Source organism: Mytilus edulis, chromosome 1 (assembly GCF_963676685.1).
Source record: "Mytilus edulis chromosome 1, xbMytEdul2.2, whole genome shotgun sequence".
Lineage (NCBI taxonomy): Eukaryota > Metazoa > Mollusca > Bivalvia > Mytilida > Mytilidae > Mytilus > Mytilus edulis.
Window position 1 is genome coordinate 96,056,068 of NC_092344.1, and position 26,651 is coordinate 96,082,718.

The window sequence follows — 26,651 nt, forward strand, 5'->3', positions numbered from 1 at the left end:
AAAGAATGTGCATAATATGCAGAATCGGCATGTTTTTGATATATTTTTGTTCTTGCTTTGAAGATTTTTCAGCAGTTTCATGAAAGGAATAAAAAAAACAAAATAAAAACATAAAATATACCATTTTCCTGCCCAAACTTTTAGATTTTGTGTGTAAAAACATGAAGTTCCAACTTTTTCTTTTGCACATTTTGAAATAGGAAAGTGTATACAATGATACAGATAGAATGTCAGATCATAGTGCATTTGCAATTATTACCACAATACCAAGATTTGATCCTGTGTTACATCCTAATGTGAGTAATGCATTCTGGGTTATAATCAACTTAATCCAGACAATAATTCCTTGCACTGCCTATGAGATGGATGAAGTATTCATCTTTCTTTTTAACTCCTTTTTAGCTCACCTGGTCCTCAGAGCTTTCCTCATTACTCATCTTCATAGTCTTCGCCATTTACTTTTACAACAATCTTTTCCTCTAAATTTGCTGAGCCAAATTTACCTAATCTTGCCCCAATCATCATTAGGGTATCTTTTTAAATAATGTGAGGAATTCCTATTAGAGATATTTTGTGCATTAAAGCATACTATCTTGAAAGCTATTAAAACTTTAGATAGCAAAAGGTATCAACAAGACAAGGTCTTCAAATAAGTCAAACTCTTAAAAATCATCAGATGACTATAAATTGTAGTAATTGTTCTTCCATGATCACAATTTTATGATATTTTGGGCCATTTCGACTTGTATTCAAAACTATCTTAGATGAATAAAAACTTTTAAAAAATCTTCAAAACAAAATCAGACACCAAGATAAATGGACAATTTTTGTCAAGAGAGTATTATTTATCTTTTTCATCAAAGATTTCCCTCTAAATATGCTGTTCAGATTCCTTATTGGTTTCAGTAAATTTTATATCGTTGAATTTTCAATGCAAAATTACAGTTTATATTTCATCCATTTCATGAAACTGCTAGTCAAATATGTATTTTTTGTTGCTTTAAATTTTGTTCTGTACTAAGAATTGATATTTCATGCTTTGAAAAAAATTGGAATTTAAATTTGGCTCTTTAATTCAAATGTCAAACTGATTTTAAATGACATATAGCATGAAGTATCAATCTTTAGCTAACCTTACTTTTTAGTTCCATACATATGGGAAATTTTACTAACACCTTTATTTTATCGTAGACAAGTGTATATAATGATACTGATCATCTCCATGACAACAATATAGATATTATTGTCACAACTCGCCCTCGGATCTCTCCTGCAATACATCAAGACGTGAGTAAAGACATTACCATCCAATCAAAATTTAACATGTCCATCGGACGCCATCTTTGAAATTTGTCATTAACATGTTTGTCAAATTAAATATCCTGCTCTGTAGCTATGATGTGAATTAAAACTCAGAGAATTTAATTTTACAAAAGGATACATTAAAAACGATGAAATTTACATTTTTTTTTAAAGTCTGTACATTGATTTTGTTTGTAGTAAACACCTCAGACTAACAGCATGCTTACCATATTGCTTTACCATATACACACCATATAAGCTGTTTGTTACTTCAGATAATTTGTAGATTGGTGAAGCTACTGTGTGATTTTTTTCAAACTTACTCGATGATATTGCATGCAATAAATATCAAATTTTAATATTTATGACACATTTGTAATAATTATGATTTTGTAATATGCTGTCTAAAGAAAAATGAAAAAATGAGAATATTTGATAAACTTTGACCCTTATCAGACATCTGCATAAAGGGTCTTAAAGGGAGTTATGTGCATAGGGAAATGTGAATAAAAGGGGGTAATAAGATGGAGGAAAAACATTTATATGCAAATGGTTCATGTCTGCTTACTATTAGAATGAAACATAGCAAGTACTGACTTTTGTGCATGATAATGCAAGAAACAAGGCAGGTTACAAAGAAAACATCCCTTTTTAGATCCTCTATAAAGATTCTGGTATAGATCTCAATCTTTGAAATTAGTATTTTGTAAATGTTTTGGAAAGTCCTTATATTTAGAATTCAACTTATTTTATGTATGTACAATATTGGAACAACATTGATATACTGCTTTTCATTTTCATTGATAAAAGAGTTATTGAAAAAACACATTATATTTGTAACAAACTCTGTATATGCCATTGAAAGAGTTATTGACAAGATTATATTTGATGACTTCTTGTAGGTGTGGTTTGATCCAGAAGATTTATATGCAGCCTGGGATTTACTGATATTATCTGCAGATCAATATAAAAATAACTCACTCTATCAGTAAGTCTGACTGTGTTTTACATCACAATATTAGTAAAACAGTGTACGAAAAATCATGTACAAAGTTTTTGAAGGAACACAGTTTTAATGATTTTAAGTATATTCCTACTACGGTACAAATGAATACGGATGGAGAATTTTCTCTTTGACACTCATACCACATCTTCTTATATCTAGATAGGAAAACAGAACATTTCAGCATGTTTTATTTGTTTTATCATGTCATTAAAAGACACAAATATATGTATGCTTCATATTTTTGTACAATAAGGCATTTTTTATAATAATTTCAGGAATAGAGATCTGTGTATATTTAAATTTTCAATACCATTCAATAGATTAACCTTTGAACCATTCAGATAAATTAACTTGATTACCTGGTATTTACAATATAAATTATATTTTAGGTATGATTTAGTAGATGTGACCAGAAACAGTTTACAGATAATTTCTATAGAATATTATAATAAGATGATAGCTTCTGTTATGATTAATAAAACAGAAGATTTTTTGTAAGTATATGTAACAACTTTACAGCAAGTATTAGTTTAATGTAATGACTAATAAAAAAAAAATGGACTGGGTTTTGTTCAGTGAGAAATTAACAATTTCCATGCTAGACACTTTACCAATGAAATATGATGTTATGTTTACCTTCAAATACCACTCTGACCATGGAGTTCATACAGCACCTAAATGATCATTATTCTTTGATAAAGTATCGAAATCAATGTCAATTTTTGATTGATAATTCAACAGCCAAATCATCAGCATAGCATTGTAACAGACACTCAGTTTCTAATAGACTATTCAAAGATCTTGAAAATTTCTTATATAAAGCAATGAATTATTGGGCAGTATTGTAGAAGATATGTTACTACACATTATTAAAAGTGTCAGATGATGCTTACCAGCGACTGTTTTTGCACTTAAAATTTATCTTCTCTAGCCAAGGGTTATGATCCACTTCCCTCCTCCACCCTTGGCAGATTGAGATAGATTTTCAGAGACAAAAGTTAATGATTTTCATTTGGTTGCATTTTGTTTCATTTGATTTATTATTACCAGTATGTCATTTACTTATCCATACAGGTTATTATTCAAATTGATGATTTTTCTTGCATTTTTCTTATCATGCATTGTTTTTACCACAAACAGTCACTTCTTACCGAACGGAACCTGTTATGTTTTTTAGCTCACCTGGCCTAAAAGGCCAAGTGAGCTTTTCTCATCACTTGGCGTCCGGCGTCCGTCGTCGTCCGTCGTCGTCCGTCGTCGTCCGTCGTCGTCGTTAACTTTTACAAAAATCTTCTCCTCTGAAACTACTGGGCCAAATTAAACCAAACTTGGCCACAATCATCATTGGGGTATCTAGTTTAAAAAATGTGTCCGGTGACCCGGCCAACCATCCAAGATGGCCGCCATGGCTAAAAATAGAACATAGGGGTAAAAGGCAGTTTTTGGCTTATAACTCAAAAACCAAAGCACTTAGAGCAAATATGACAGGGGTAAAATTGTTAAACAGGTGGAGATCTATCTGCCCTGAAATTTTCAGATGAATCGGATAACCCGTTGTTGGGTTGCTGCCCCTGAATTAGTAATTTTAAGGATATTTTGCTGTTTTGGGTTATTATCTTGAATATTATTATAGATAGAGATAAACAGTAAACAGCAATAATGTTCAGCAAAGTAAGATTTACAAATAAGTCAACACAACTGAAATGGTCAGTTGACCCCTTTAGGAGTTATTGCCCTTTATAGTAAATTTTTAACCATTTTTCGTAAATCTTAGTAATATTTTACAAAAATCTTCTCCTCTGAAACTACTGGGCCAAATTAATCCAAACTTGGCCACAATCATCTTTTGGGTTAGTAGTTTGAAAAATGTGTCCGGTGACCTGGCCATCCAATCAAGATGGCCGCCATGGCTAAAAATAGAACATGGGGTAAAATGCAGTTTTTGGCTTATAACTCAAAAACCAAAGCATTTAGAGCAAATCTGACGTGGGGTTAAATTGTTTATCAGGTCAACATTTATCTGCTCTGAAATATTTAGATGAATCGGACAACCCATTGTTGGGTTGCTGACCCTGAATTGTTAGTTTTAAGGAAATTTTGCTGTTTTTGGTCATTATCTTGAATATTATTATTGATAGAGATAAACTGTAAACAACAATAATGTTCAGCAAAGTAAGATTTACAAATAAGTCAACATGACCGAAATGATTAATTGACCCTCTTAGGAGTTATTGTTCTTTATTGTCAATTTTTAACAATTTTCATAAAATTTGTAAATTTTTACTAACATTTTCCACTGAAACTAATGGGCCAAGTTCATTATAGATAGAGATAATTTTAAGCAGCAAGAATGTTCAGTAAAGTAAGATGTACAAACACATCACCATCACCAAAATACAATTTTGTCATGAATCCATCTGCTTTCTTTAATATTCACATAGACCAAGGTGAGCGACACAGGCTCTTTAGAGCCTCTAGTTTATTTTACAGAATAAACAGTCGGTTATTACTAGAGTTATTGAATGATATGGAAACATTACTGGCCAGTGATTCTCATTTCTTACTTGGGAAGTGGATAGCTGCTGCTAAATCTTGGGCAACAGACATATCAGAATCTTTTAATTTGGAGTTTAATGCCAGAAACCAGATAACTTTATGGGGTCCCAGAGGAGAAGTAAATATTAAATTCAAATTTCATTGTTTATCACTGTTTACATTTTATTTTGTTTTTAAGACATCAAGAATGCCTTCCTATATAAAAAAGAAATGAAGAGATGTGGTATGAAATAATGATACGTGGCAACTATTTAGTAGGACCAAATAACATAGATATGTACAATTACAGGTCACCAAACAGACTTCACCAATAAGCAAAACTCATACTCTATAGTTAGGTATAAAACCAACAAGCCTAACTTTTACAAAAATTGACAAAAACTATTATGGCACACATCAGCCAATCCTTATCATTGGATTACTGGCTCCTGTCAGTGTAAAGTCTCTTTTCAGTATGTATACTATACCAGTGGTTTTCAAAGAATGTATTAAGTTTTAGACTTGGGTTCATATATTTCTTAAAATCTACATATCACTACGTACAGGTATATAAAGTGTGCAATTGAACATTAAGAAAACGTTCCAAATTTCAAAACTAATTGTTATGTGTTGTAAGTTCAATGAATAAATTTTATATTGCACTAGTGTTACTGAAGGTACTGGATGAAGCAACTATTGTTGCAGATTGAAAATTAAATAAACAATCATGATATATGAGATTATATAGGCCTATGTAAAACAGAGGTTTCACTGTCACAAATTCAGTTTACGTGTACTGGTGCTTGGTTAACAGACTGTTGCGACAGTAAAACCAAGTTAAGGCCAATCTTTAAAATACAATAATAATATAATCTCCTAAATATAGGAACATATTCTAAAATTGGAAATTGTGACCAACCTAAGTTAAAGACTGGTAGAAGGTGGAATTGACCTGCTCAAAATATATATCAACAACAAATAAAAATAATTGTTTCCAAAAGAATTAGATTAGAATTTGAGATTATTAGATCTATGTTATACATGTACCTCTTGTATATTTATAATTTATATTTTTTTTCTATTATTCAGATTTTAGATTATGCTTGTAAGCAGTGGTCAGGATTATTGAAAGGGTAATTTAAAAATTTCAACATTTTTAACAAAATCAGACAAACACCAAAGACAATGTGAATGTTCATAACAAAAAGATGTATTTATCATATGTCTTAATTTTTGGTTTACCCCCAAACTCAAAATCCATAGAAACATTAATATGACCTGGTTGTAAGCAATTGTATATAGCTCATAATGCTGTAAACTTTTTAAATGATGCTTTCATATTGCTGTGAACTTTTCAAATTTTATGGTTCTCACCCTGATTTCATGGTTCACTGAATATGAAATTTTGATAATGTGAGTGGGGCCTGGTGTCCTATGGACACATATTCTTAGATATAAGAGTGCCAATGAGACAACTCTCCATCCAAGTCACAGTTTGGAAAAGTAAACCATTATAGGTAAAAAAAAAAAACGGTCTTGTTTATTTAAATAAAGAAATGGATTGCCATAAAATATATGAAAAGGAACAGATGAAATATTACTCAAAATTTTTTTTATGCACAAATTAAAAAAATTGTTTAGTCCCTACAATTAAAGTTATTTTGCCAATCATTTTTTTTTAAATATAAATAGTTGTAGAAAAATGTAATAATACAAAGCAATTATTTTTCAGATATTATATTCCAAGATGGGAGCTGTTTGTAGAGATGCTACATATTAGTGTGATGGATGTAAGTATTCTTCTAAAACTTTAACAGAATATTTCTCTAATTCAAATGTTGATAACTTTGTATTCACTTGCTTATCTTTTCACAAATAAATAGTTGACAAAAGATGTATGAGTCATCGTACCACTTATTGTACTTGTGACACAACTTGATACAAGTTGCAGTTATTGTTAAAAATATTGACATACTTTAATAATTTGTAGCAATGCAAATCAAGTTTGCATCGCAGTCTAGTGGTCACACTTTAAATGTAATAACTGCTTTTGAACATCTAAATTCAATCTAATCAATGAATTCAGACATTACCCATAATGTTAAATATGTTATTTGCATTTTAATAGCATTGGTAGCATTAAGAATCTATGCACAAACTTGTATGTACAACAGACTTTATTGAATATAAGAAGTGAAATTCGAAAGGGTGAAATTTTGAGAAGTGATATAGCCAACCAGAATCACAATTGACTGATCATCTAAACAGCACTGAATGTTACATAGAAAAAGGTGCAAAGAAAGTTTTATAAAATGGAGAATGGAAACGGGGAATGTTTTCAAGAGACAACAACCCACTAATAGAGCTGAAATACCTAATTAAACACAACTTCCACCTACCAAGGAAAAATTATGTATTATCAATGTCAAGTTTTTTTAAGTGCCTCATCTGTTGCCTCCCCTCTTAAAAATAAGGTGGAGGAGGTCCCAGACTAGATTATCCAAAATATCAATTTTGCTAGTCTCTATTAGTAAAGTTTTATGATGTTCCCTCTCATAGGGCATATATCTTTTATTAAAAAAGCAGAGAAAATATTGTAAATATATATGACCTGTATTTCATTGCAGCATACAAAATTTAATGAGTCGCTGTTTGCCCAGATTGTTTATGAGAAAGTAGAACTACCATTTTCTAACCAGCTTGATGAATACCCAACAGAACCTATAGGTATATATGTATATATAATAGGGATGGCAACGAGTACTCGAGTACTCGGGTACTTGATCGGAAGACCGAGTACTCGAGTACAGTTTAAGTACTCGGATACTCGTTTGCCTGTTATTCATCTTGAGATATTTTCTCTTCACATTTCCACTCACTTTAGTTCCGTTGAAATATCACCTTCGTAATACTAAATAAAATCAATTAAGAACATAAATTTGTTTATCCTGATGTTTAGTAGTACTTGCAACGTTCTTTCCTTCCGAGGGAAATTTTTAAATGTGCACTACTTGTAACAAAAAATAGAAAGTCAAACAGTCTTTCGTCTGAAATTGTTGACCAGATCATATTTCTAAACAATAACAAAATCAAAGTGACCTGCGGTGAACCCTACACAACTGATGAGAGACATTTTAACGGTGTTTGTACAGGGATCAACACTTTCATGGATTAATGATTAACTCATCACAAGCCGTAAAACTTAGCTTTGTTTGTTTATCAAGACTTCTATGTAAACGTGATTGGTATGAGATGTACTTTTAAATTAATTTAATTACCCAGTATTTGAAATTTAACTATAATTGTTTAATTTACAATTGAAAAATAGGCCAAAGTACGAGAGCGACATTCAAACCAAAAAGTCGAAAATAAACTGACAACGTCATGGCTAAACAAAAGAAAACCAGACAAACGATGGTACAAAAAAAACCAAAAAACACAGAACAAATAAGACTGATCAACACGAAAAAGCACAAGTAATTTGAAGTTCAATATTCTTGTTGACAAATTAATTGACAAGTCGTATCATAACAAATACCAACTACTCGGGAACAGATGATACATATATTGTCTACTTAGTCGGACTTTATACTCAAATATTTTTGATTTTATTGGAATTTGGTTCATGAACACGTACTATACACAAACAATCATTGGTATTATGATATGTTATTTGTAGAAACGGCGGTCGGTAATTCATTGTTTAATTGATATAGAAAAAAACAGAGGAGCAAGCTATGTTTGTAGTACATTTGTCTTATCTATAATACTAAAATTACGAGGTCCAATTTGTCAGCCGTCATCACGTAAAAACGACGAATCAAAGAATTCAACTTTATATATAACCAATATAGTACAAAGGTGTAGATTAAAAATTACACCACTCCAGGCCCTTTTGTTTTCCATGTAATTAATATTGCAAACAATTAAGAAGTTCCGGGTCGAGTCCGATACCGATTCCAATAGTATATTCACCTGTTAACCTTATCTACAACTGTACGTTCCACATCTGACAGGCGCACCACAAAACGGTGTATTTAGGATTAATATGCTATATACACGGGTCATAATCACAGGGTTGACACTACTAAATTTAATCATTTAATCAGTAAAACTTTCTAAGATAACAATACGAATACTAAAAATCTGGACTAAAAAGGCGTATAGGTACAGTTTTCAATTTGTTAGCGGGCATGTCGTAAAACAGCGAATCAAATAATTCAACTTTATTTATAACCAACATAGGACAATGCTGTTGATTAAAAAATACTCCGTTCCAGGACCTTTTGTTTTCCAAATAATTAATATTACCAATAATTGATAAGTCCCAGTTCAACGGGTTCAAACAGAAAGATTTGAAAGCAGAGAAAACTGTGCATCTTATAATCGGCATGACTTTATCAGATGACAATACTAATTCTAAAATAAGGCTTGTGCATAGTTATATACTTTAATTCAGTTACGGACCCGCGATATCACGGGTGTGTTCTAGTCTTTATGAAAAGTTTTAACAAAAATACGGCATCCCACCTAAAATCTAAACTTTTCAATAGACGTTTAAGATTCATCCGAGTACTCGCGAGTACTCGAGTATCTTGACCGAGTATCCGAGTATTAAATTTCAGATCTTTTGACATCCCTAATATATAAGCATAGGAATTTTCATGCAGATACAAAATTTCAGTTTATCTATACAGAGATATAGAACCAAAGCCATTGTGAATTTTGATCCAAGAATTGAAAAGTTAAATAAAAAATTCATTGATTTAAAGGTGGCCTTTATTTTCCTAGTATGTAATGTTGATAGTATTTTGGACCATATTCCTGGTGTCAAAAACTTCTCCTTGTAAAAGGATTAAATTGGTACTAGAAATATATGCTATGTTTTTTTTAGCTTATACTTTTCCAAAATTGAGGTATAGTAATGGTCTCCAAAAAAGATAACAACTTGCATAGTAAATGTTTATATTATGGTTTTATGAAACATTTCCTAAAATGGTAATAGTAAGTCAAGTGATGTTATCCATTGTTCAATTAACTTTCAATACTGTAAATTCAGAAATTATTGCTGGCATTTATTATTGTGAATTTTGTAGAATGTACTAAGATGCAAGATTAATGATTATAAGAATGGGAGTTCTTATTATTGTGATTCTCATTCAGTCGCATTATTCACATTGGAAAAGAAAAACTCACAAAAATATCCGAACTATTAACAGTACTTTATTTGTGTTATAAACTGTTTCATCTATACATTCAATTGTATAATAGATTTCAGTCTTGTAATCAATGACTATGTATTTAAATCAAGTTATATCACATTTTCAGGAGACGCATATGCCATTTCAACATCAATACATAAAAAGTATAGAAATATGATAGATAAAGAATTTTTCCAAGTTTATGCAGCACAGAGTAGAAAAGTGAAAGACAATCGAAATATGATTGAAAAGAAATATGGACTAAATGCTCCAGTTTATGATATACTTGTAAAAAATTAATTAGTTACTTGGTATTGGTAGTAGAAATCTTATATTGTAAATTGATGCTAAAGACTGATTTATACATACTTTACATAAATATATACCCATGGATTTTGTTGCATATATATTAAAGATTCGTATGTTTTCATTTTTGCTAATGGATTTCTTGAAATGTAAAATAAGCATTTATAAACTAAAATTGTTTGTTTGCCTATTGACATCTCTGTTGCTGTTGCCATGATTATAATCTAGTCATTCTGTATAAGGACAGAATTTCAGTTCACACCAATCACTTCATTATAGATATTTTATTGATACATTGTACTTATTGTAAGCAATTTGAAGTTAACATTCCTCTTTATAGTTATTACTGACATTTTTATAACAAAAATCAAATTTAAGCTGTGAAACACACAGCAGAAAGACTATGCTAACACCACACTCTAGGGTTTTGGGTTTTCTGTTATTTAAGTATAAATACTGTTAAGGTCTTTTAAATACTTTTCAGGACTGTTCAAGCTCCATGTAACAGCACAAATACATAATTAAAACAATAAGTTATGTTTATTTAGTAATTTCTTTATGTTAACTACTTATTTTGTGCCATAATACATGTACATGTATATCAAGCATTTTGTGATCATTTGTATGATTTGTGATAATTTCATATTGTATAATGTTGTTTGAAAATAAAACTTTAATGATATTTTGTAATGTATCTGAAACTTTATGTATTGAAATGTCTGCCTTTCAGGGAATTATCAAATCTGATTTATGCCTTTAATACACTATTCAATTTGATACATTTATGTCTCCACTGTTGTAATTTTTTAGATTTTATTTTTATGGAGGATAAGAGCTACAGGTTGTGCATAATTGCTTTTCATGAATTTTACATGGAAAGTAGAAAACTAAAGGATTCAATTTTCAAATAAAATATGAGATATGTTTATATTGTGCTTTCAGAAAATAAAAGTAAAAATTGGGCCCACCTCACAAAATATACTGTACATTCCATTATAAAATTAATTTTCAGAGTTATTTCCCTTGATAAAAAAAGTTTTAAAATTTTGAATCCACTTTCTTTTTATATGTAACCATAAGATAAAATCATAATTTATTTTTGTTTGTAAATTAAACCTGCACAAAAAAATGACATTTCTGTCTCACATTTGATTTTTATAGTAGAAATCTATACCAATCCTTAGCAGCTATTTGTGATAAATTAAGTTTAAACCCTCCTATCTACTCTAAATAAACGGATCTTTTGAGACAATTAAATACATATACCAAATTCTGGTTGCTTGACAATTAATTTCTGTGTGTTTCTATTGTACATGGCTTAATAAATTTTCAAGTTGTTTTATAACTTCACAATATATCTAATGGTTTTATGTTATGGATTGATGTTATAAATCTTAAAAAGGTATTGGCTGTAAACTCGTACCATTTCTTTAAAGTTGTATACATTTTTGTTTTTACTTTTTCTTAAATTTCAACAATAAATTATAAGAAGAGATGATGTACTGTTTTAATGAATTTGGCATCTGGTTTGATATCTTAGATCAGAATTAAGACCTTAAAATCATTATCAATTACAAAGATTTAAAAATCTAACCAAAGCTGCTGAACTTTATATATATGGCTCATAAGACATCCATTTTGTGTTGCTTGTTCAGCTCTGCACACCTTTGAGATGAAACACATACATATGCAGCCATAAACACTCACAAAGGGGTACTCAAATTTAAGCATTCACATTGATTTATTTATTCCTTTCCCTCAGATTTGGTGAGGGCTTCTAACAATTACTGTATATACTGTTAAAAACGCATACACAGCAATTTTTTAAAAGTTTTAATAGTAATACAACTTGAATGTAGAAGAATGTTCTTGAAATATCTAAGTGTATTCAAATTTGAAAATAAGATTTGAATGATATATGCCAGTATGATATAAACATCTATTGCTCAAATGCTGCTGAACAATATTGCATTTTACTAGGAGACAGGTTTTGAACACTAAAGATTTCTTGAAAATGGAAATTTTAAAATAAACTGATGTTCAGTGGTTGTTGTTTGTTAATGTGGTTTATAAGTGTTTCTAGTTTTTGTATATAGATAAGACCGTTGGTTTTACTGTTTGAATGGTCTTACACTAGTCATTTTTTTGGGCCCTTTAAAGCTTACTGTATACAATGCAAATGACGAGGAAATATGATAATTTACTATCAAACATTACCATATACATAGTACAGTGATGTCCAGCATAATTTGAGTAACTATAACGTATAAATCATTCTTCAATGACTTGGTTAATAGATACAAGAAGATGTGGTATTATTGCCTATGAGACAACTCTCCATCTAAGTCCCAAGGTGTAAAAAGTAAACAATTATAGGTTTAAGTATGGCCTTCAACACAGAGCCTATGCTCACAACAACCAGGAAGCTGAAGATCTTGATGCTTCATACCTAGTAGAGGGGCATAATGTTTTCTGGTCTGTACATCCGTTCATCTGTTCGTCTGTTGGTCCCACTTCAGGTTAAAGTTTTTGGTCAAGGTAGTTTTTGATGAAGTTGAAGTCCAATCAATTTTTAACTTAGTACCCATGTTCCCCATGAAATGATCTTTCTAATTCTAATGCCAAAATAAAGTTTTCACCCCAATTTCAAGGTCCACTGAACATAGAAAATGAAACTGCGAAGTTCAGGTTAAAGTTTTTGGTCAAGGTAGTTTTTGATGAAGTTAAAGTCCAATCAACTTGAAACTTAGTACACATGTTCCCTATGATATGATCTTTCTAATTTAAATGCCAAATTAAAGTTTTGACCCCAATTTCATAGTCCACTGAACATGGAAAATGATAGGGCGAGTGGGGCATCCGTGTACTATGGACACATTCTTGTTATTGATTGTTTTCCTCATTTTTGTTGAGCCTGGGAGTTACAACAAAAGTAGGCGAGACACTGGGTTCTGCGGAACCCTTATGAATTTTTAGAATAATTAATCAATGTTTTGAAAGTAATTCCTTTTCAGACATTTTTTTCATACATAAAAATTTCTGAAAAGTTCCAAATATTCAAATGAAGGTCAGATGTAAGTGGAAATGAATGAATTGTACAGCGAATATGGGTCACTCACTCTACATGTCTAGCAGGGTTTATTTTGACCTTGACCTTATTGTCATGAATCATTGATAATGTTAAGTTTATGTGATACTTGTAGTTAAACCTTTCTGTACATAAAATTAATCATCACTAGTAAAGAAGGTGAAATATTTCAGCATGTGCACTCTTGATGGTAGTTAGTAGTAATTGCAGATCTTTGTTTCTGATAAATTTATTCACAACTTTTTAACCTATGATGATTTAGAATTTTGATATCTATCAAATGTTGAAGACCATTTGTTGCTATCACAATGTCTTTTTTATGTTATTTTTCTTTTAGTTACTGTCTCATTGACGTATACCCTACATCTCCTGATATTCGAATGAAAATAAACAGCTGCGCCATGAGCGCATGATACGCCTGACGTCTTATGTGGAAGTCTTATGCAATAATCATAAATAGTTTATGAGAAAGTTTTAAGCAATAACCATATATTGTTTTAGAGACACGGCGGGACATGTGAAACCCCTCACCCTGTTTTTTTTTTACAAAAACTAAATATTACCAAAATAAAATTTTGAATCAAAACCAAAAAGTATACAGATCTTTAGATTAATATATCACAGAAGTGTGTAAAGTTTTAAGCAATAATCATAACTTATTTTTGAGATACGGCGCGACATGTAAAAAACCCTCCCCTGTTTTACAAAATACTCAATAACTCAAAAATAAAATTTTGAATAATCACCAAAAAGTATACAGATCTTTAGATTAATAGAACAAAGAAGTGTGTAAAGTTTTAAGCAATAATCATAAATCGTTTTTGAGATACGGCACAACATGTAAAAATAACCCTCCCCCTTTTTTACAAAATACTAATAACTCAAAAATGAAATTTTGAATCATCACCAAAAAGTATACAGATATTGAGATTAATATAACAAAGACATGTGTAAAGTTTTAAGCAATAATCATAAATAGTTTTTGAGATATGGCGCGACATGTAAAAAAAAACCTCCCCCTTTTTGACAAAATACTCAATAACTCAAAAATGAAATTTTGAATCATCACCAAAAAGTATACAGATATTGAGATTAATATAACTAAGAAGTGTTTAAAGTTTTAAGTCATAATCAAGAATTGTTTTTGAGATACAGTGTGACATGTGAAAAAAACACACCCCTGTTTTAGTTATAAAGTGCCGTAACTCAAAAAGTTTAAATCTTATTTTCACCAAAAAGTATACAGATCATTTGACCATCATAAGAAACAACTATATAAAGTTTCATGAAATTTGGATAAGTCATTCTCAAGTTACGGTGCGACATGTTTACGCCGGACAGACGGACGGACAGTCAGACGGACACCGGACATTTGTATACCATAATACGTCCCGTCAAAATTTTGACGGGCGTATAAAAATGTAATAAAAAAAATATCAAGACTATCTATAATATCAATTTCAAATCTTAAAATCTTAAAGCCTCATCTCTAAAATGAAAAAGACAATAATTAAACAGGTTTAAAATATTTTAATTCCATATGTGATACCTTGATTCGAAATTTAAATAGATGATATACTCATAATTAAACATATAATTTGTAAAATAATTATAGATGATATATAAAAATAATAGATTGTATTACAATAGAATATCAAAAACAATGCTATCCATAACCATATCACAGTTTCATAACAAAATAACAATAACTCTTTCCAGAAAGAAGTTTCTAAAAATCTGAACCTGATAGTAATTATTTTCAATTTTCAACAAGTGCATACACAGGTATATATTCTGATTTGCTTTATATCATTGTACCAATAAAAAAAAATCACCGCAAGTTTTAAATATTAACTCTCAGTAGTATTAAAATTGTTAACAATATGCCCACAAATGTTGAAAGTTATTTCAGTTAAAGAAATTTCAATTATTCCATTAATAAACCCCTTTTTTGCAATCCTTTTGTGGTATACATGGATAGCTTAGTCATTCACTTCTCCTTTTAGTCTGTTTTTTTATAAATTTTGAATAATAAAAAAAAATTTAAGTTTCATATATCTTTGACAAAAATACACCAAAAGCTATCATGATTACGTTTTTTCATCAAGAGAAAAATAGATTGGACAAAAATATTATGCATTCATGTCTCTGAAAAAATCAACATCTGATATTCTAATTGGTTTTATGTACTTATTATTTAATCAGCATCTGGATTCTTGATCATGTATCACATCTTAATTTCTTACCCTTATCATAAATAATCTAGTTTGAACAGTTATTTATTCCAAATGCTCATCCCGACCAGTCATTACATATAGTAAGTGGTTCAACCTAGTCCATGATTAAACAAGAATGACGTGTCCATAGTACACAGATGCCCAACTCGCACTAATATTTTCTATGTTAAGTGGACCGTGAAATTGGGGTCAAAACTCTAATTTGGCATTAACATTAGGAAGATCAATTCATAGGAAACATGTGTACTTAAGTTTCGAGTTGATTGGGCGTCAACTTCATCGAAAAATACCTTGACCAAAAACTTTAATTTGAAGTGAGATAGATGGATGGATGAAAGGACAAACAGACTGACGAACCAAAGAATGCATAGACCAAAAAACACAATGCCCATAAAAGGGGCATAAAAATCTATATATACTATAAATTAATTCCTATCAAATGAAAATTGCAAATTTGAGTTTGTCATTTTTACATGTGCTTTAGATCTATTAAAATGCTTTCCATATTTCTTCACAGCTGGGCTTGTATTAGTTTTCCTCATCTTACACATCATAGCATACTTCTTGTAGAACTGTAGATCTATGATGTCTCTGTACTTTTTGTGTAGTGACTTAGCAATAGCATAAGCATCTCCTATGAAAATAAAAAAAATATATAAAAGTGTTAGAGTAGGGTGCGCATATTCGCCGGGGACACAATTTCGCCGTTTTATAATTTTGATGTGTAAATACTTTAAAAGATGGCTGAAATGGAAGAAATATGTCGGTAACTTAAATCTTTTTTTAACAAATATGATTATTATTTAAACTACGACAAAATTGCGGCACTTACCGCAAAGGACCGAAAACGGACAACGATTTTCGGCCAATTTCCTGAATGAAAAACACGATTTCAAATAAGTATTTCTTAGTAAATATTTGACTGATTGCCCTAAATTTCAGTTCTGTACACCTTTAAAATGTCTGCTATTGCCATCTATAATGAAATTGATTTGAAAAGTATTGTTTAAAGCTGCAGTAATTTGGGTTTAAATGGATGTATAAAAACGGCGAATATGTGTCCCCCATCGACAAAACATCAGGCAATTCTAAACACCCTTTAATCTAACTTTTCGGATGATTACTTTCAAACATACACATTTTCAAGCTTAAGAATATTTTGCATTTAAAGTTATCTTCATATAGATATATAAGTATACTTCAAAAATATATAGACCTGAACATAAAATGTAGAAAACATGGAAAGATATGGCGAAAATGAGCACCCCACTCTACTCAAGAATACCAGTATTGTTGAATTATTGAATGTTAGTTGCTTAAGGTGGTACCTAACACTACAGGGAGATACCTCTGTAAAGTCAGCTAAACATTTTAATTATGTTGTGTTGTAAAGGGAATATTAAGCTTCTTAATGATCAAAATTGGAGCTTGTCAAACTGCTATATAACCAGTGTATTTTTCTGACAAACGGTTGGTCCAAATTTTTAAAAAAATTTAAAAACTTTTATATTTTTGTTAAAAGGTCAAAGTAAATACTTTGTCAATATTTTATTAAAATTAAACTAGCCAAATTAGTTTTAGTGAAAGTGTTAGATACCACCTTAACGTCTAGTGGCAAATGATTCATGCATGTTCATCACGATATTGTAAAATTATGAAAAAATAAAGTCTTTTAAAACATTTCAATTCAGTTTGAACTGCAAGTAAAATATCAACAGCACAGGTATTATAATTGGGAAGGGTTGGATGTATGAGATAAGAAAACCAAAAGAACAAAGTAACTTACAAATTTGACAAAATCAGTCTTAACAAAATCTATGTGAAATACATATAAACTTATAAATAAAAATTTGTAAGGGTTCCACAGAACCCAGTGTCTTGCCTGCTTTTGCTGTTCATCGCAAGCTCAACAAAAATGAGCAATTAATAAAAGAATTTCTCTCAAAACTATCTTTTGATTGTTAGAACCTTCTGTCCAAGTTTGGTAAAAATCCAGGATAGTTTAAAGCCAAGTACAATTTTGAACAAAATTTCCTTCTAGAAACTGGCTTTTGATCATAAACAAATTTTTGTCCAGGTTTAGTACAAATCCATGACAGTTTAAGAAAATTATTAAAAAGTTTTAAACCTTTAACCACAGAGTGATTGTCATGTGTCTTGGCAGGAAAACTAAGTCCATTTATAAGTAAAATATGTGAAAAATAATGATTTTTATTTACTAAATTTACATCTGAATACTATCTTATAATCCTAAACAAGCTTCTGTCCAAGTGTGGTACAAATCCAGGATGGTTTTAGAAAGTTATCAAAATTTCGAAAATTTTTACCACAGAGTGAATGTAATGTTTCCTGGAGGAAAAACTAAGTCCATTTAAAAGTAAAATATGAAAAAAACAGATTTTTTTTTATATTCACTTCTGGTAACTATCTGAGATCATAAACAAGCTTTTGTCCAAGTTTGATAGAAAACCAGGTTAGTTTAAGAAAGTTATTATCATTTCAAAAACTTAACCACAGAGTGAATATTAGTGGACACCGCCGACAACGACAGAATGTAGGATCACTTTGTCTCGCTTTTATGACAAAAGTCAAAGGCTCAACAATAAAGCACACATGAAAGCAAAAGTTTGAAGATCAGTTTTTCAGAACAAGTGTTAATGAATGAATAGTCTTCTTCTAGAGTTGAGGGAGGCGCGTTAAGGGGAGAATTTTTCTTCTGAAGAAAATATATATTTCTTTTACTTTTACCCATTATGTAAGAAAAGATATCATCGTGTGATGCGTTTTCATACTAATAATACTGCTTACGGTTTTCACTGTTGAGTTTTTATTCTGGTGTTTACTTAAATTTAAAAAGCATGTCCTGTAGATTGATTTTAGGTATCTAGTTTTTTTGTCAAGGCTTACAATGATTTTTTGCTGTTTCCGATTACTTTGCGATTTTTGTATGTCAAAAAAAAGGTGTCATATGTTTTCGTATGAAATAAAAATTGGATCAGTACACAGACAGGAAATGACTATAAAATTTGGAAATTAATATTTTCTAAAGACCTGGTTCTGGTGATCACTTGAATCGTAAAAAAAGTTACTTAATACTTTTCAGTTTCACAAATTACTAGTAAAACGTTTTAGGTTGGTGTTTCATGTGCTGATACTGTTAGATTTTGATTAATTTCAGATTGGCACCTGGTTTGTACAAAATACATTATTTTTTCTAAAATAAAATAGTTTTCAAAATTTAGGATTAAATATAAAAAGTAAAGACTGTTTTCATCTTCGTGTATCATGGATGTATAAAAAGAATTGTCAATAAAATATTAAATAATTAGATTTTGAAAAACCATTTTATATAAGAACCCTGTTAATTTTAACTCGCTGGTTTGTAATTAAAACGGCCAAAAAAAAAACACATGACAGTCACATGTCTTGAAGATCTGGTGTCTGACAGGCAAAAAACATATCTGGACTTTATCTTAACCCTTCAGAATGTTTTTCCACAACTATTCTAGTGATGCATATTTTTGACATTAAATAAAAATGGCTAAATAGGTCAGTTTTATTAAATTTGTTCCAATGTCTTTAAAAAGCGACGTTGAATGTTTTAAATTTGTCAAGTTGTAGGGGTGTTGTTGTTTTAAATATAGAAACCGAAAAACATGCCACAATTTACGCATATGCAGTCGAAGTTGAAGTAAAGTTGAATGGGCTTGTGTCAAAAAGTGTGCCAAAGTCTTACTTCTACAAGAAATTTAAACAAAACCAAGGGAGATAAAACCTGCACCTTGCATATTTTTCAGTCATCCATGAAGTGCAAAGAAAAAACATCTTGTTTTTATCATTTTCATTTCAAAGCTGTGTTAATGTCTTTTTACTAAAAAATTAACATGTAAGCTTATATACTTTTTTGTTTTTTTTATTTTTAAATATATAAACATGCCAACGTACTTCTCATGCATTTGTTATTCAATATATGATACCTATTAAAATACGGCTGTTATTTGTGTTTTTAAATTTTTTACATTAGGTTAACTAAGGACTAATAATCTCCATTCATTGTTGAACTGAAAAAGTGTAAATAGGCACTTCCTAGTCTCTGTTTTTTAGGTTCATAGTTATCTCAATAGCAATAAAACATACCTATAGGTTCTGTAGGGTAGATATCAAGCTGGTTAGAGAATGGAAGTTCTACTTTCTCATAAACAAACTGGCTAAATAACCCATCATTAAATTGTGTGTGCTAAAATTACACAAAAAGTAAAATATACATTTTAAACATTTATTAATTTGTCAAAAGAGTTATCCTAGATTATTTTAAAACTACAATTCAATGTTTACATGTTATACAGTAAATCATTATTTTTATAAAAATCATGTTTTTTTCGAATTTCTTCATTTAGGCAAGACCATCAATAGTAAGTCTCATTGGGGTCTAAGCATGACGCTCGATTGCCTTCTTTTTGTAAGCGTGACACATGAAAGTCAAATTATTGTGCCATGAAAACAGTAAATGAAGTCTAGTGGGACACAGGAATTTACAAATAAATGAGAATTGCTTATGTACATAGTGTAAGCAGGATACAGGAATCTGACAAAACAAAGTTCACCAATTTATACTATTCTTTTAAATTACTATTATATAAATAGTGGACTTACATTGGATAAACTGTAATTCAACATCTCAATAAAAAGGCGCCATCTTGGAATGTAATATCTGTAAAATAAGATAATGGTATTACAATATATCTTTTCCACATATAAAGGATGTATACCTGTTTCTCAGATTTATGGTCTGACTTTTATTTAGATAACCATCATAACTACCATTCTCATCAAAAACAAAAAAACTATACAAATTCAAAGTTTGTCAATTTTTCGAAGTCAAAAATATAGCCTTCAATTCAACAATCGATTGTTCTTTTCACACAAAAAATGATAGAATCAATATTCACTGTGCTTAAACAGCTGTGGGTAACTTAAACAGCCCAAGATGGAGCCGCCTTGTGTCGATTAGGGACTTCTTTTCTAAAGAATAATAATACCATGGATGCATCAATTAAACCAGTGAATTAAAAAGTTGTATTAATCGTTTAGGGAAACCCCTAAACTAAACAGGTGATTAAATTCTACAAAATAAACGATCACAGCACGATTTGAAAAAAACACTTAGGCTGTCCGTAACTTCAACACAACTTGTCTGTAACTTTTTTCATTATACCAATAGGGATGTCCATAACTTTCAAAGAATAGACATATGTGGATGTAATGTTTAACTTATGATAGAGATTGCATCGAATACATTTATAATCAGAAATGAAGTAGATTTCTAGTATGATATAATTCATTGTATCGATGGAAGACAAAATTGGGAATAATATGAAAAAAAATAACGATAAATCCGTTAAACTCTGCTCTGATTTTTCATAACGTAGGGGTACCCAAATCGCCCAGTTTGGACGGTGGTTTCTGATCATTGCAGATAAACTGTTGAAACATCATTGTTGATTTTTATTTTTGAACAAGTAGACTACACAAGTATTTTTTGCACATGCATGTGGGGTGTATGCACTAACTGATTTTCTGCCAGCAAGGAAAAGAGAAGATCATGCGTGAATCCAGGATTTAAAAAAAAAAATTAGAGGGGGGGGGGGGGGGGGGGCAGGGGGAACCAAAATTGCCCAATCACATGACAATTATCAAAGGTTCAGCCAAAAAATGATTATATTCAAAAGACATTCATTTCCATTGATTTAAAAACGATCACTTAATTCTAAGTCCAACGACATTACGATTCGATTGGACATTTTGTAAAAATGGATAAACCTAGTTTTACAGCTAGCTGCATATTTCACTTGTTATGCAAGTTGCATTAAATTTCCGATTAAATTAAACTAAACTAAAAGACACAATAGTTAATAGTTAAAATTCAGTGACATAAAAGGAATAGAACAATCAACATAATGTAACAATTAGAAATAGTGTATGAAAATATAAATTACTCAGATAACAGGGTAATTTAATAGTTTAACAAACCCTCATAACATACAAAGAGAGAAAAAAAAAAAAAACATATTAGGAAACGTATTCAAAAAACCATAACACTATAACTAACTGGTGGAATGTATAAATACCGAGCCGCGTCAAAGAGTATTCATCAAAAATACACATAAAAAGAAACAGAGGTGAAAATAAACCACAAACAGATAATTAAACTAAAAAATTTAAAGAGTATGACAAAGCCATGGTCCGAAGTGAAAACATCAATAAGACGCACATCAGTTAATAAAAGTTCAAACCATAACCAGGATCGAGTACCGCAAACCCCACATAAAACTTCTGTTGTGTAAGTAAATAAGTTAATAAAATCACATTTGGTGGTGAATGAGCAGTATAAACGGCTGTGAAGGTTACAAATAAGGGGTTTTATGATATTAATTGTCTTCTATTTGTTGAAATTATTATTTTTAAAATTTTAAATCAAAAGTTACCCACATCTGAAAATAAAGTTATGGTTATTCTGCTTGGTTTCCATTAAAAAGTAACATACATCTTAAGCTTTTTTTAAAGTTGGCCTCGCGCTTTATTGAACTCTAAATTAAAAAACTTATGGTAATTGTTAGTTATTTCTTTATTCAATAATCCTATAAATATTTACATTCTGCATGAAAATGTCACAAAAGGTACATCTTGTATGAATTAAATATCAACGAGCTTAGACTCCGCCATCTTGAGCTGTGGGTAACTTAATCTTGAGCTGTGGGTAACTTAAGTTTCCCACAGTCGTTTAAGAACAGTGAATATTGATTGTATGTTATACTGCAATCTTCATAACTAACAATTTTTTTCTTATAATTTTTTTTGTTTGTGAAATAGTTGCTTCAGAGTAGAAGGTATAGTAAACACTTGGCAAAACTTTTAAAAATTAAGTGTTTAATCTGATTCTACTGTGATATAGTGGTCTCTTTGAACATGTATCACTGTTCAACAGAAATAAGATAAGATACAAGAAAAAAATAAAAATTAAATTCTTTTTAATAACACAGCATCTTACTTGTCATCCCTGTAGTGTAATGTAATATATAAACATTCTAGTAAAGTGAGTTATAAAAAGTGAAATCACAAAAATACTGAACTCCAAGGAAAATTCAGAATGGAAAGTTCCTAATCAAATGGCAAAATCAAATAATAAAACACATCAAACGAATAGACAACAACACTATTTAGGCTATTTACATAATTCATTGAAATATTTTAGAACAGAAATATTTTTTTGTCTTTAAATGTCTGTAATGTGTTATTGTAGTGCTGTCTCATTAACATATTCCAACATTTTATTCACCTTTCTGATCAGTTGATACAATGTCAAATTATCATCTATAGACAAATACATGTAGGCAGATATAGATAAAATGTTCCAAAGTATAAAATCCATGAAGAGAATAGATTTAATTTGCTTTTCATAAAAGGAAGTTCAAAACTGTTCAAAATAAGAAACAACATTTATATTACAAATATGCAAAAACAATGATACTGACTGATAAGTAAGATTTTATGCACTTGATATTGTGCCAGCTTAAATTATTTTTAAATAGCGTCCAATTTCTATAATCTTAAAGATTAGTACCATAGCAATATAATAAATATAAATGTTAGTACCAGTATATATTTTATTAGTGCTAATGAAGAAAAATCTATTTCTATTTGGGTTTTTCCTGCTTAAAGATTCACTTTAAGAAAGAAAAAAAGAATTTAAATTAGTCTAATACCCAAATTATTAAGCAGTTATAAATAATCAAAGGGTTGCAAGCTATCATTATTTTAAGCTTGTTTTGTACAAAGAATTTGAAGCCAGACCCATATTAGTCTGCCAATTGTTAGCTTGTATATCACAATGCATTGGATCACCAAAAAGCATGATTAAAGACAAGAGAACAAAGAAACACAAGCTACAACTACCACATCAAACATTTAATTGCTCTGAAGCTTGGAGAAGCCATTTGTATACATATAGCTCAAAACCAAACGGAACACCAGGGTGTTTATTTAACAATACAAATGTATAATCAAATAGCTGTGATCACATGATGCACTATCAAAACATAAATATTTCCATTAGCAAATGAAATAACAAATTCCTGGTCATGTGTAGAAGTGCTTATTTTGTAAACAAAACATAAGTTAATTTTGTCCAATGAAATCATTGCTTGTTTTGAAATGTCCAATCACTATGATTCTTTCTGTTAAACATGATTGCTTACACATTGCATATTTTGAACCAATGAGATTGTTAACTCAAATGGCTTTATGATTTGAAGTTGTATAAATGTCGGTCTAAAACAATAACAAAACATTACTAAGATATATACAACAGTTCACATCATGGCATTTAATGATGGCAATCTACCAAATGACTTCAATGTGTACCTTGATTCCTTGCCCAGAGGTCTACATCTAACAGTCTACAATGAAGAATCATGTACAGAACAACAAGTAACACTTGTATATAGACCTGGTGCTGACTATGACAGCACAAGTACTACAGACTACTTTTATTTACTACCTGTATACTTCTGGAGTTGTCTAGAGAACATCAATGGTGTTCAGATTCCTACCATGATGATACAACAGACACCTGATCAATACAAAGTATCGTTACACTACCACCAAAATGACATCAGCCATGATGACTATCACCAACAAGATCTTATCAGCCATTATAACTACAACCACCAAGATGATATAAGCCATGATAATTATCACCAGCAACAAGACAACAGCTATATTATCTACCAGCAGACACATGCCATAAGCTATGATCACCAACATATCAGTTACTGCCACTATGATGACCATCAAGTAGATATTGACCTTAAAGATGCTATCCAATATGAACAGCTAGATGCTTATCACCTAAAATATGACATCCACTACCATCATTATCAAGATAGCTATATCAACTATCATGACACAGAATACTATCCTAGAGATTATTAATTGGTGAATGACTCTAATTAACTCTTCCAAATTCATTGTGTTATTTGTATTGTTGTTATAAACATAATGAACAATAACATGTACTCCATTTTTAGCACTGTACATAAGATTTCTAACAATATAAATGTGTTTTGTATTTTAGTGCTTCACCAATTTTATGTTCTTATTGTAAAAATCAAATTATTGTAATAGTGCTTTATAATTATTAGATGCAATAAAGTATATTTAATACATTTATTAGTTACAATTTTTTTACAGTTTAAGATTTAGCTTTTTGGGGTATTTTTTTGTACAAGATATGACATATATGTCTGTCTGTTGCTGTACTGGTTCCTAATTTACCACAAGTATCCAAAGAAGAGGGTTAATTGACTAGTTTTCCTGCTAAAGTTCAGCGGTTCTCTGCAAGCACTCCATCTTCCTCCACCAAAAAAACCCTGATCATCACAAAATAGCCAATAAGGATGAAACAATCTCCATCAATTAAGAATATCTAAGTCTAATTATTTCATTGCTATCTCCCTTAATGAGGAGAAATTGCATAACCGTTACAAAGTGGTTGTTTTTGTGCAATTTTTAAACCATTGTTAAACTCCACTTATTCAGGCTGAAATATTTGGCTTTTCTTTCATGTTGCATGTTTGCAACAACACGAAAGAAGACTTGTATTTGACTGTGATCTGGTAAAATGACAGATATTAAAATAATACTAAGTCATGACAATAATCAAATTAATAGAATCTTACCCTTTCAACAAACCAGACCATTGCTTACGACCATAATCTAATACCTGAAAAGAATTCAATTTGTTATTAATAACGAATACATATCATTCATGGGATACCAATTTTTGTGGATTTCATTTACACTGCGTAGAAAACTTTTTCAATATTCTATGTAAAATATATTTTCTGCAGACTTTGGCAAAACCAGAGAATGCAATATCCTTGAAAATACTTTTTTCCTCAATTCTTCAAAAAAATTGTACCCATAAAAGAAGTTGTTAAGATACAAGATGAAACTTGAATTTTACCCTTATGTTTTATTTTTAGCCATGTTGGCCATAACAGTTGGCAGCCATGATCATCAGACTCATTTCTTTCAAACTATCATCAAGTTTCTTTCAAATTTGTCCATTAGTTTCAGAGGAAAAGATTTTTGAAGAGAAGTTAACTAAAATTGATGTACCATTACCCGTACAGAAATTGCTAACAAAAGCACATAAGTTTCACATGTGAAGCACATGAGATGCAAGTAAGAATTGTATGCAAATCAGGTTGCTCATATGTGCAGTTTGGTAGTTCATATGTGCCCACAAAAATCTAACATAATGCTCACGTGTGCAATTCAAACCTCAGGTGAGCTTTTATCATCCATGTTAGTCTTATGTTAGTTTTGTACCTTGAAAAGTTTTTCCATTCTTCTAACCATTTAAAACTAACCTACATCATTGCTCATATGAGCTTTTTCAAAATGACATGCCCAGTCATGTACTTCCTGTAAATTCAAATTCATGAAAAGCATGCAATAATTGGAGGGAGATGGATATGAAAAATGTTAAGTCCTACATTGTGCTATTTGAAGAAAATAACATTGTTGAAATCTGATAAAACCAGTGTGGCTGTGGTTAATTATTTGTAAGTTATATCATTTCTATTTCATTATGTTCATTTTTGTGTCAGATTTTGAAATATATTACAATTTTAAGTCCTTTATGGGAATATATATGCAGGTTGCTTCAAATTAGTACTACATGTATAAAGATTTTTCCTTTTTAAACTTTTTGAAATACAGTACTTATTAATCAAAGACATTCATTATGTACTAAACTTGCAAGTCCCAGTCTATTAGTTTTATAATGCTATGTTATGTTTTTAGTCATTATCATGATTATTGTTTAAATAAAAAAAAAAGACCAAATGAAATGAAAATCATAATTAACTGACAATAATTAAAGAATAACTCTTTTAACATGATGTGTCAGT

The 26,651-nt window shown here is 30.3% G+C and overlaps 2 protein-coding genes across 10 annotated transcripts in view; one reads left to right on the forward strand and one right to left on the reverse strand.

The window, feature by feature from the left end:
* The window catches only part of LOC139495916 (alpha-N-acetylglucosaminidase-like), a 47,139-nt gene extending 35,294 nt beyond the window's left edge, over positions 1-11,845 (forward strand). For 6 of the 9 annotated variants that reach the window (XM_071284349.1, XM_071284334.1, XM_071284360.1 and 3 more), the window contains exons 17-23: positions 2,205-2,290; positions 2,698-2,802; positions 4,799-4,982; positions 5,933-5,976; positions 6,576-6,633; positions 7,471-7,570; positions 10,172-11,845. In XM_071284349.1, the coding sequence (XP_071140450.1) occupies positions 2,205-2,290; positions 2,698-2,802; positions 4,799-4,982; positions 5,933-5,976; positions 6,576-6,633; positions 7,471-7,570; positions 10,172-10,344 (750 nt within the window). In that variant the 3' untranslated portion in view covers positions 10,345-11,845. Of the gene's footprint in view, positions 1-1,191; positions 1,288-2,204; positions 2,291-2,697; positions 2,803-4,798; positions 4,983-5,932; positions 5,977-6,575; positions 6,634-7,470; positions 7,571-10,171 lie in introns of all 9 variants that reach the window. The other 3 variants (XM_071284327.1, XM_071284369.1, XM_071284376.1) reach the window with 1 other exon arrangement.
* A 3,103-nt stretch (positions 11,846-14,948) lies between these two features.
* The window catches only part of LOC139495905 (alpha-N-acetylglucosaminidase-like), a 41,959-nt gene continuing 30,256 nt past the window's right edge, over positions 14,949-26,651 (reverse strand). The window contains 4 exon segments of the mRNA XM_071284317.1: positions 14,949-16,309; positions 19,813-19,912; positions 20,329-20,386; positions 25,413-25,456. Of these exon segments, the coding sequence (XP_071140418.1) occupies positions 16,101-16,309; positions 19,813-19,912; positions 20,329-20,386; positions 25,413-25,456 (411 nt within the window). The 3' untranslated portion in view covers positions 14,949-16,100.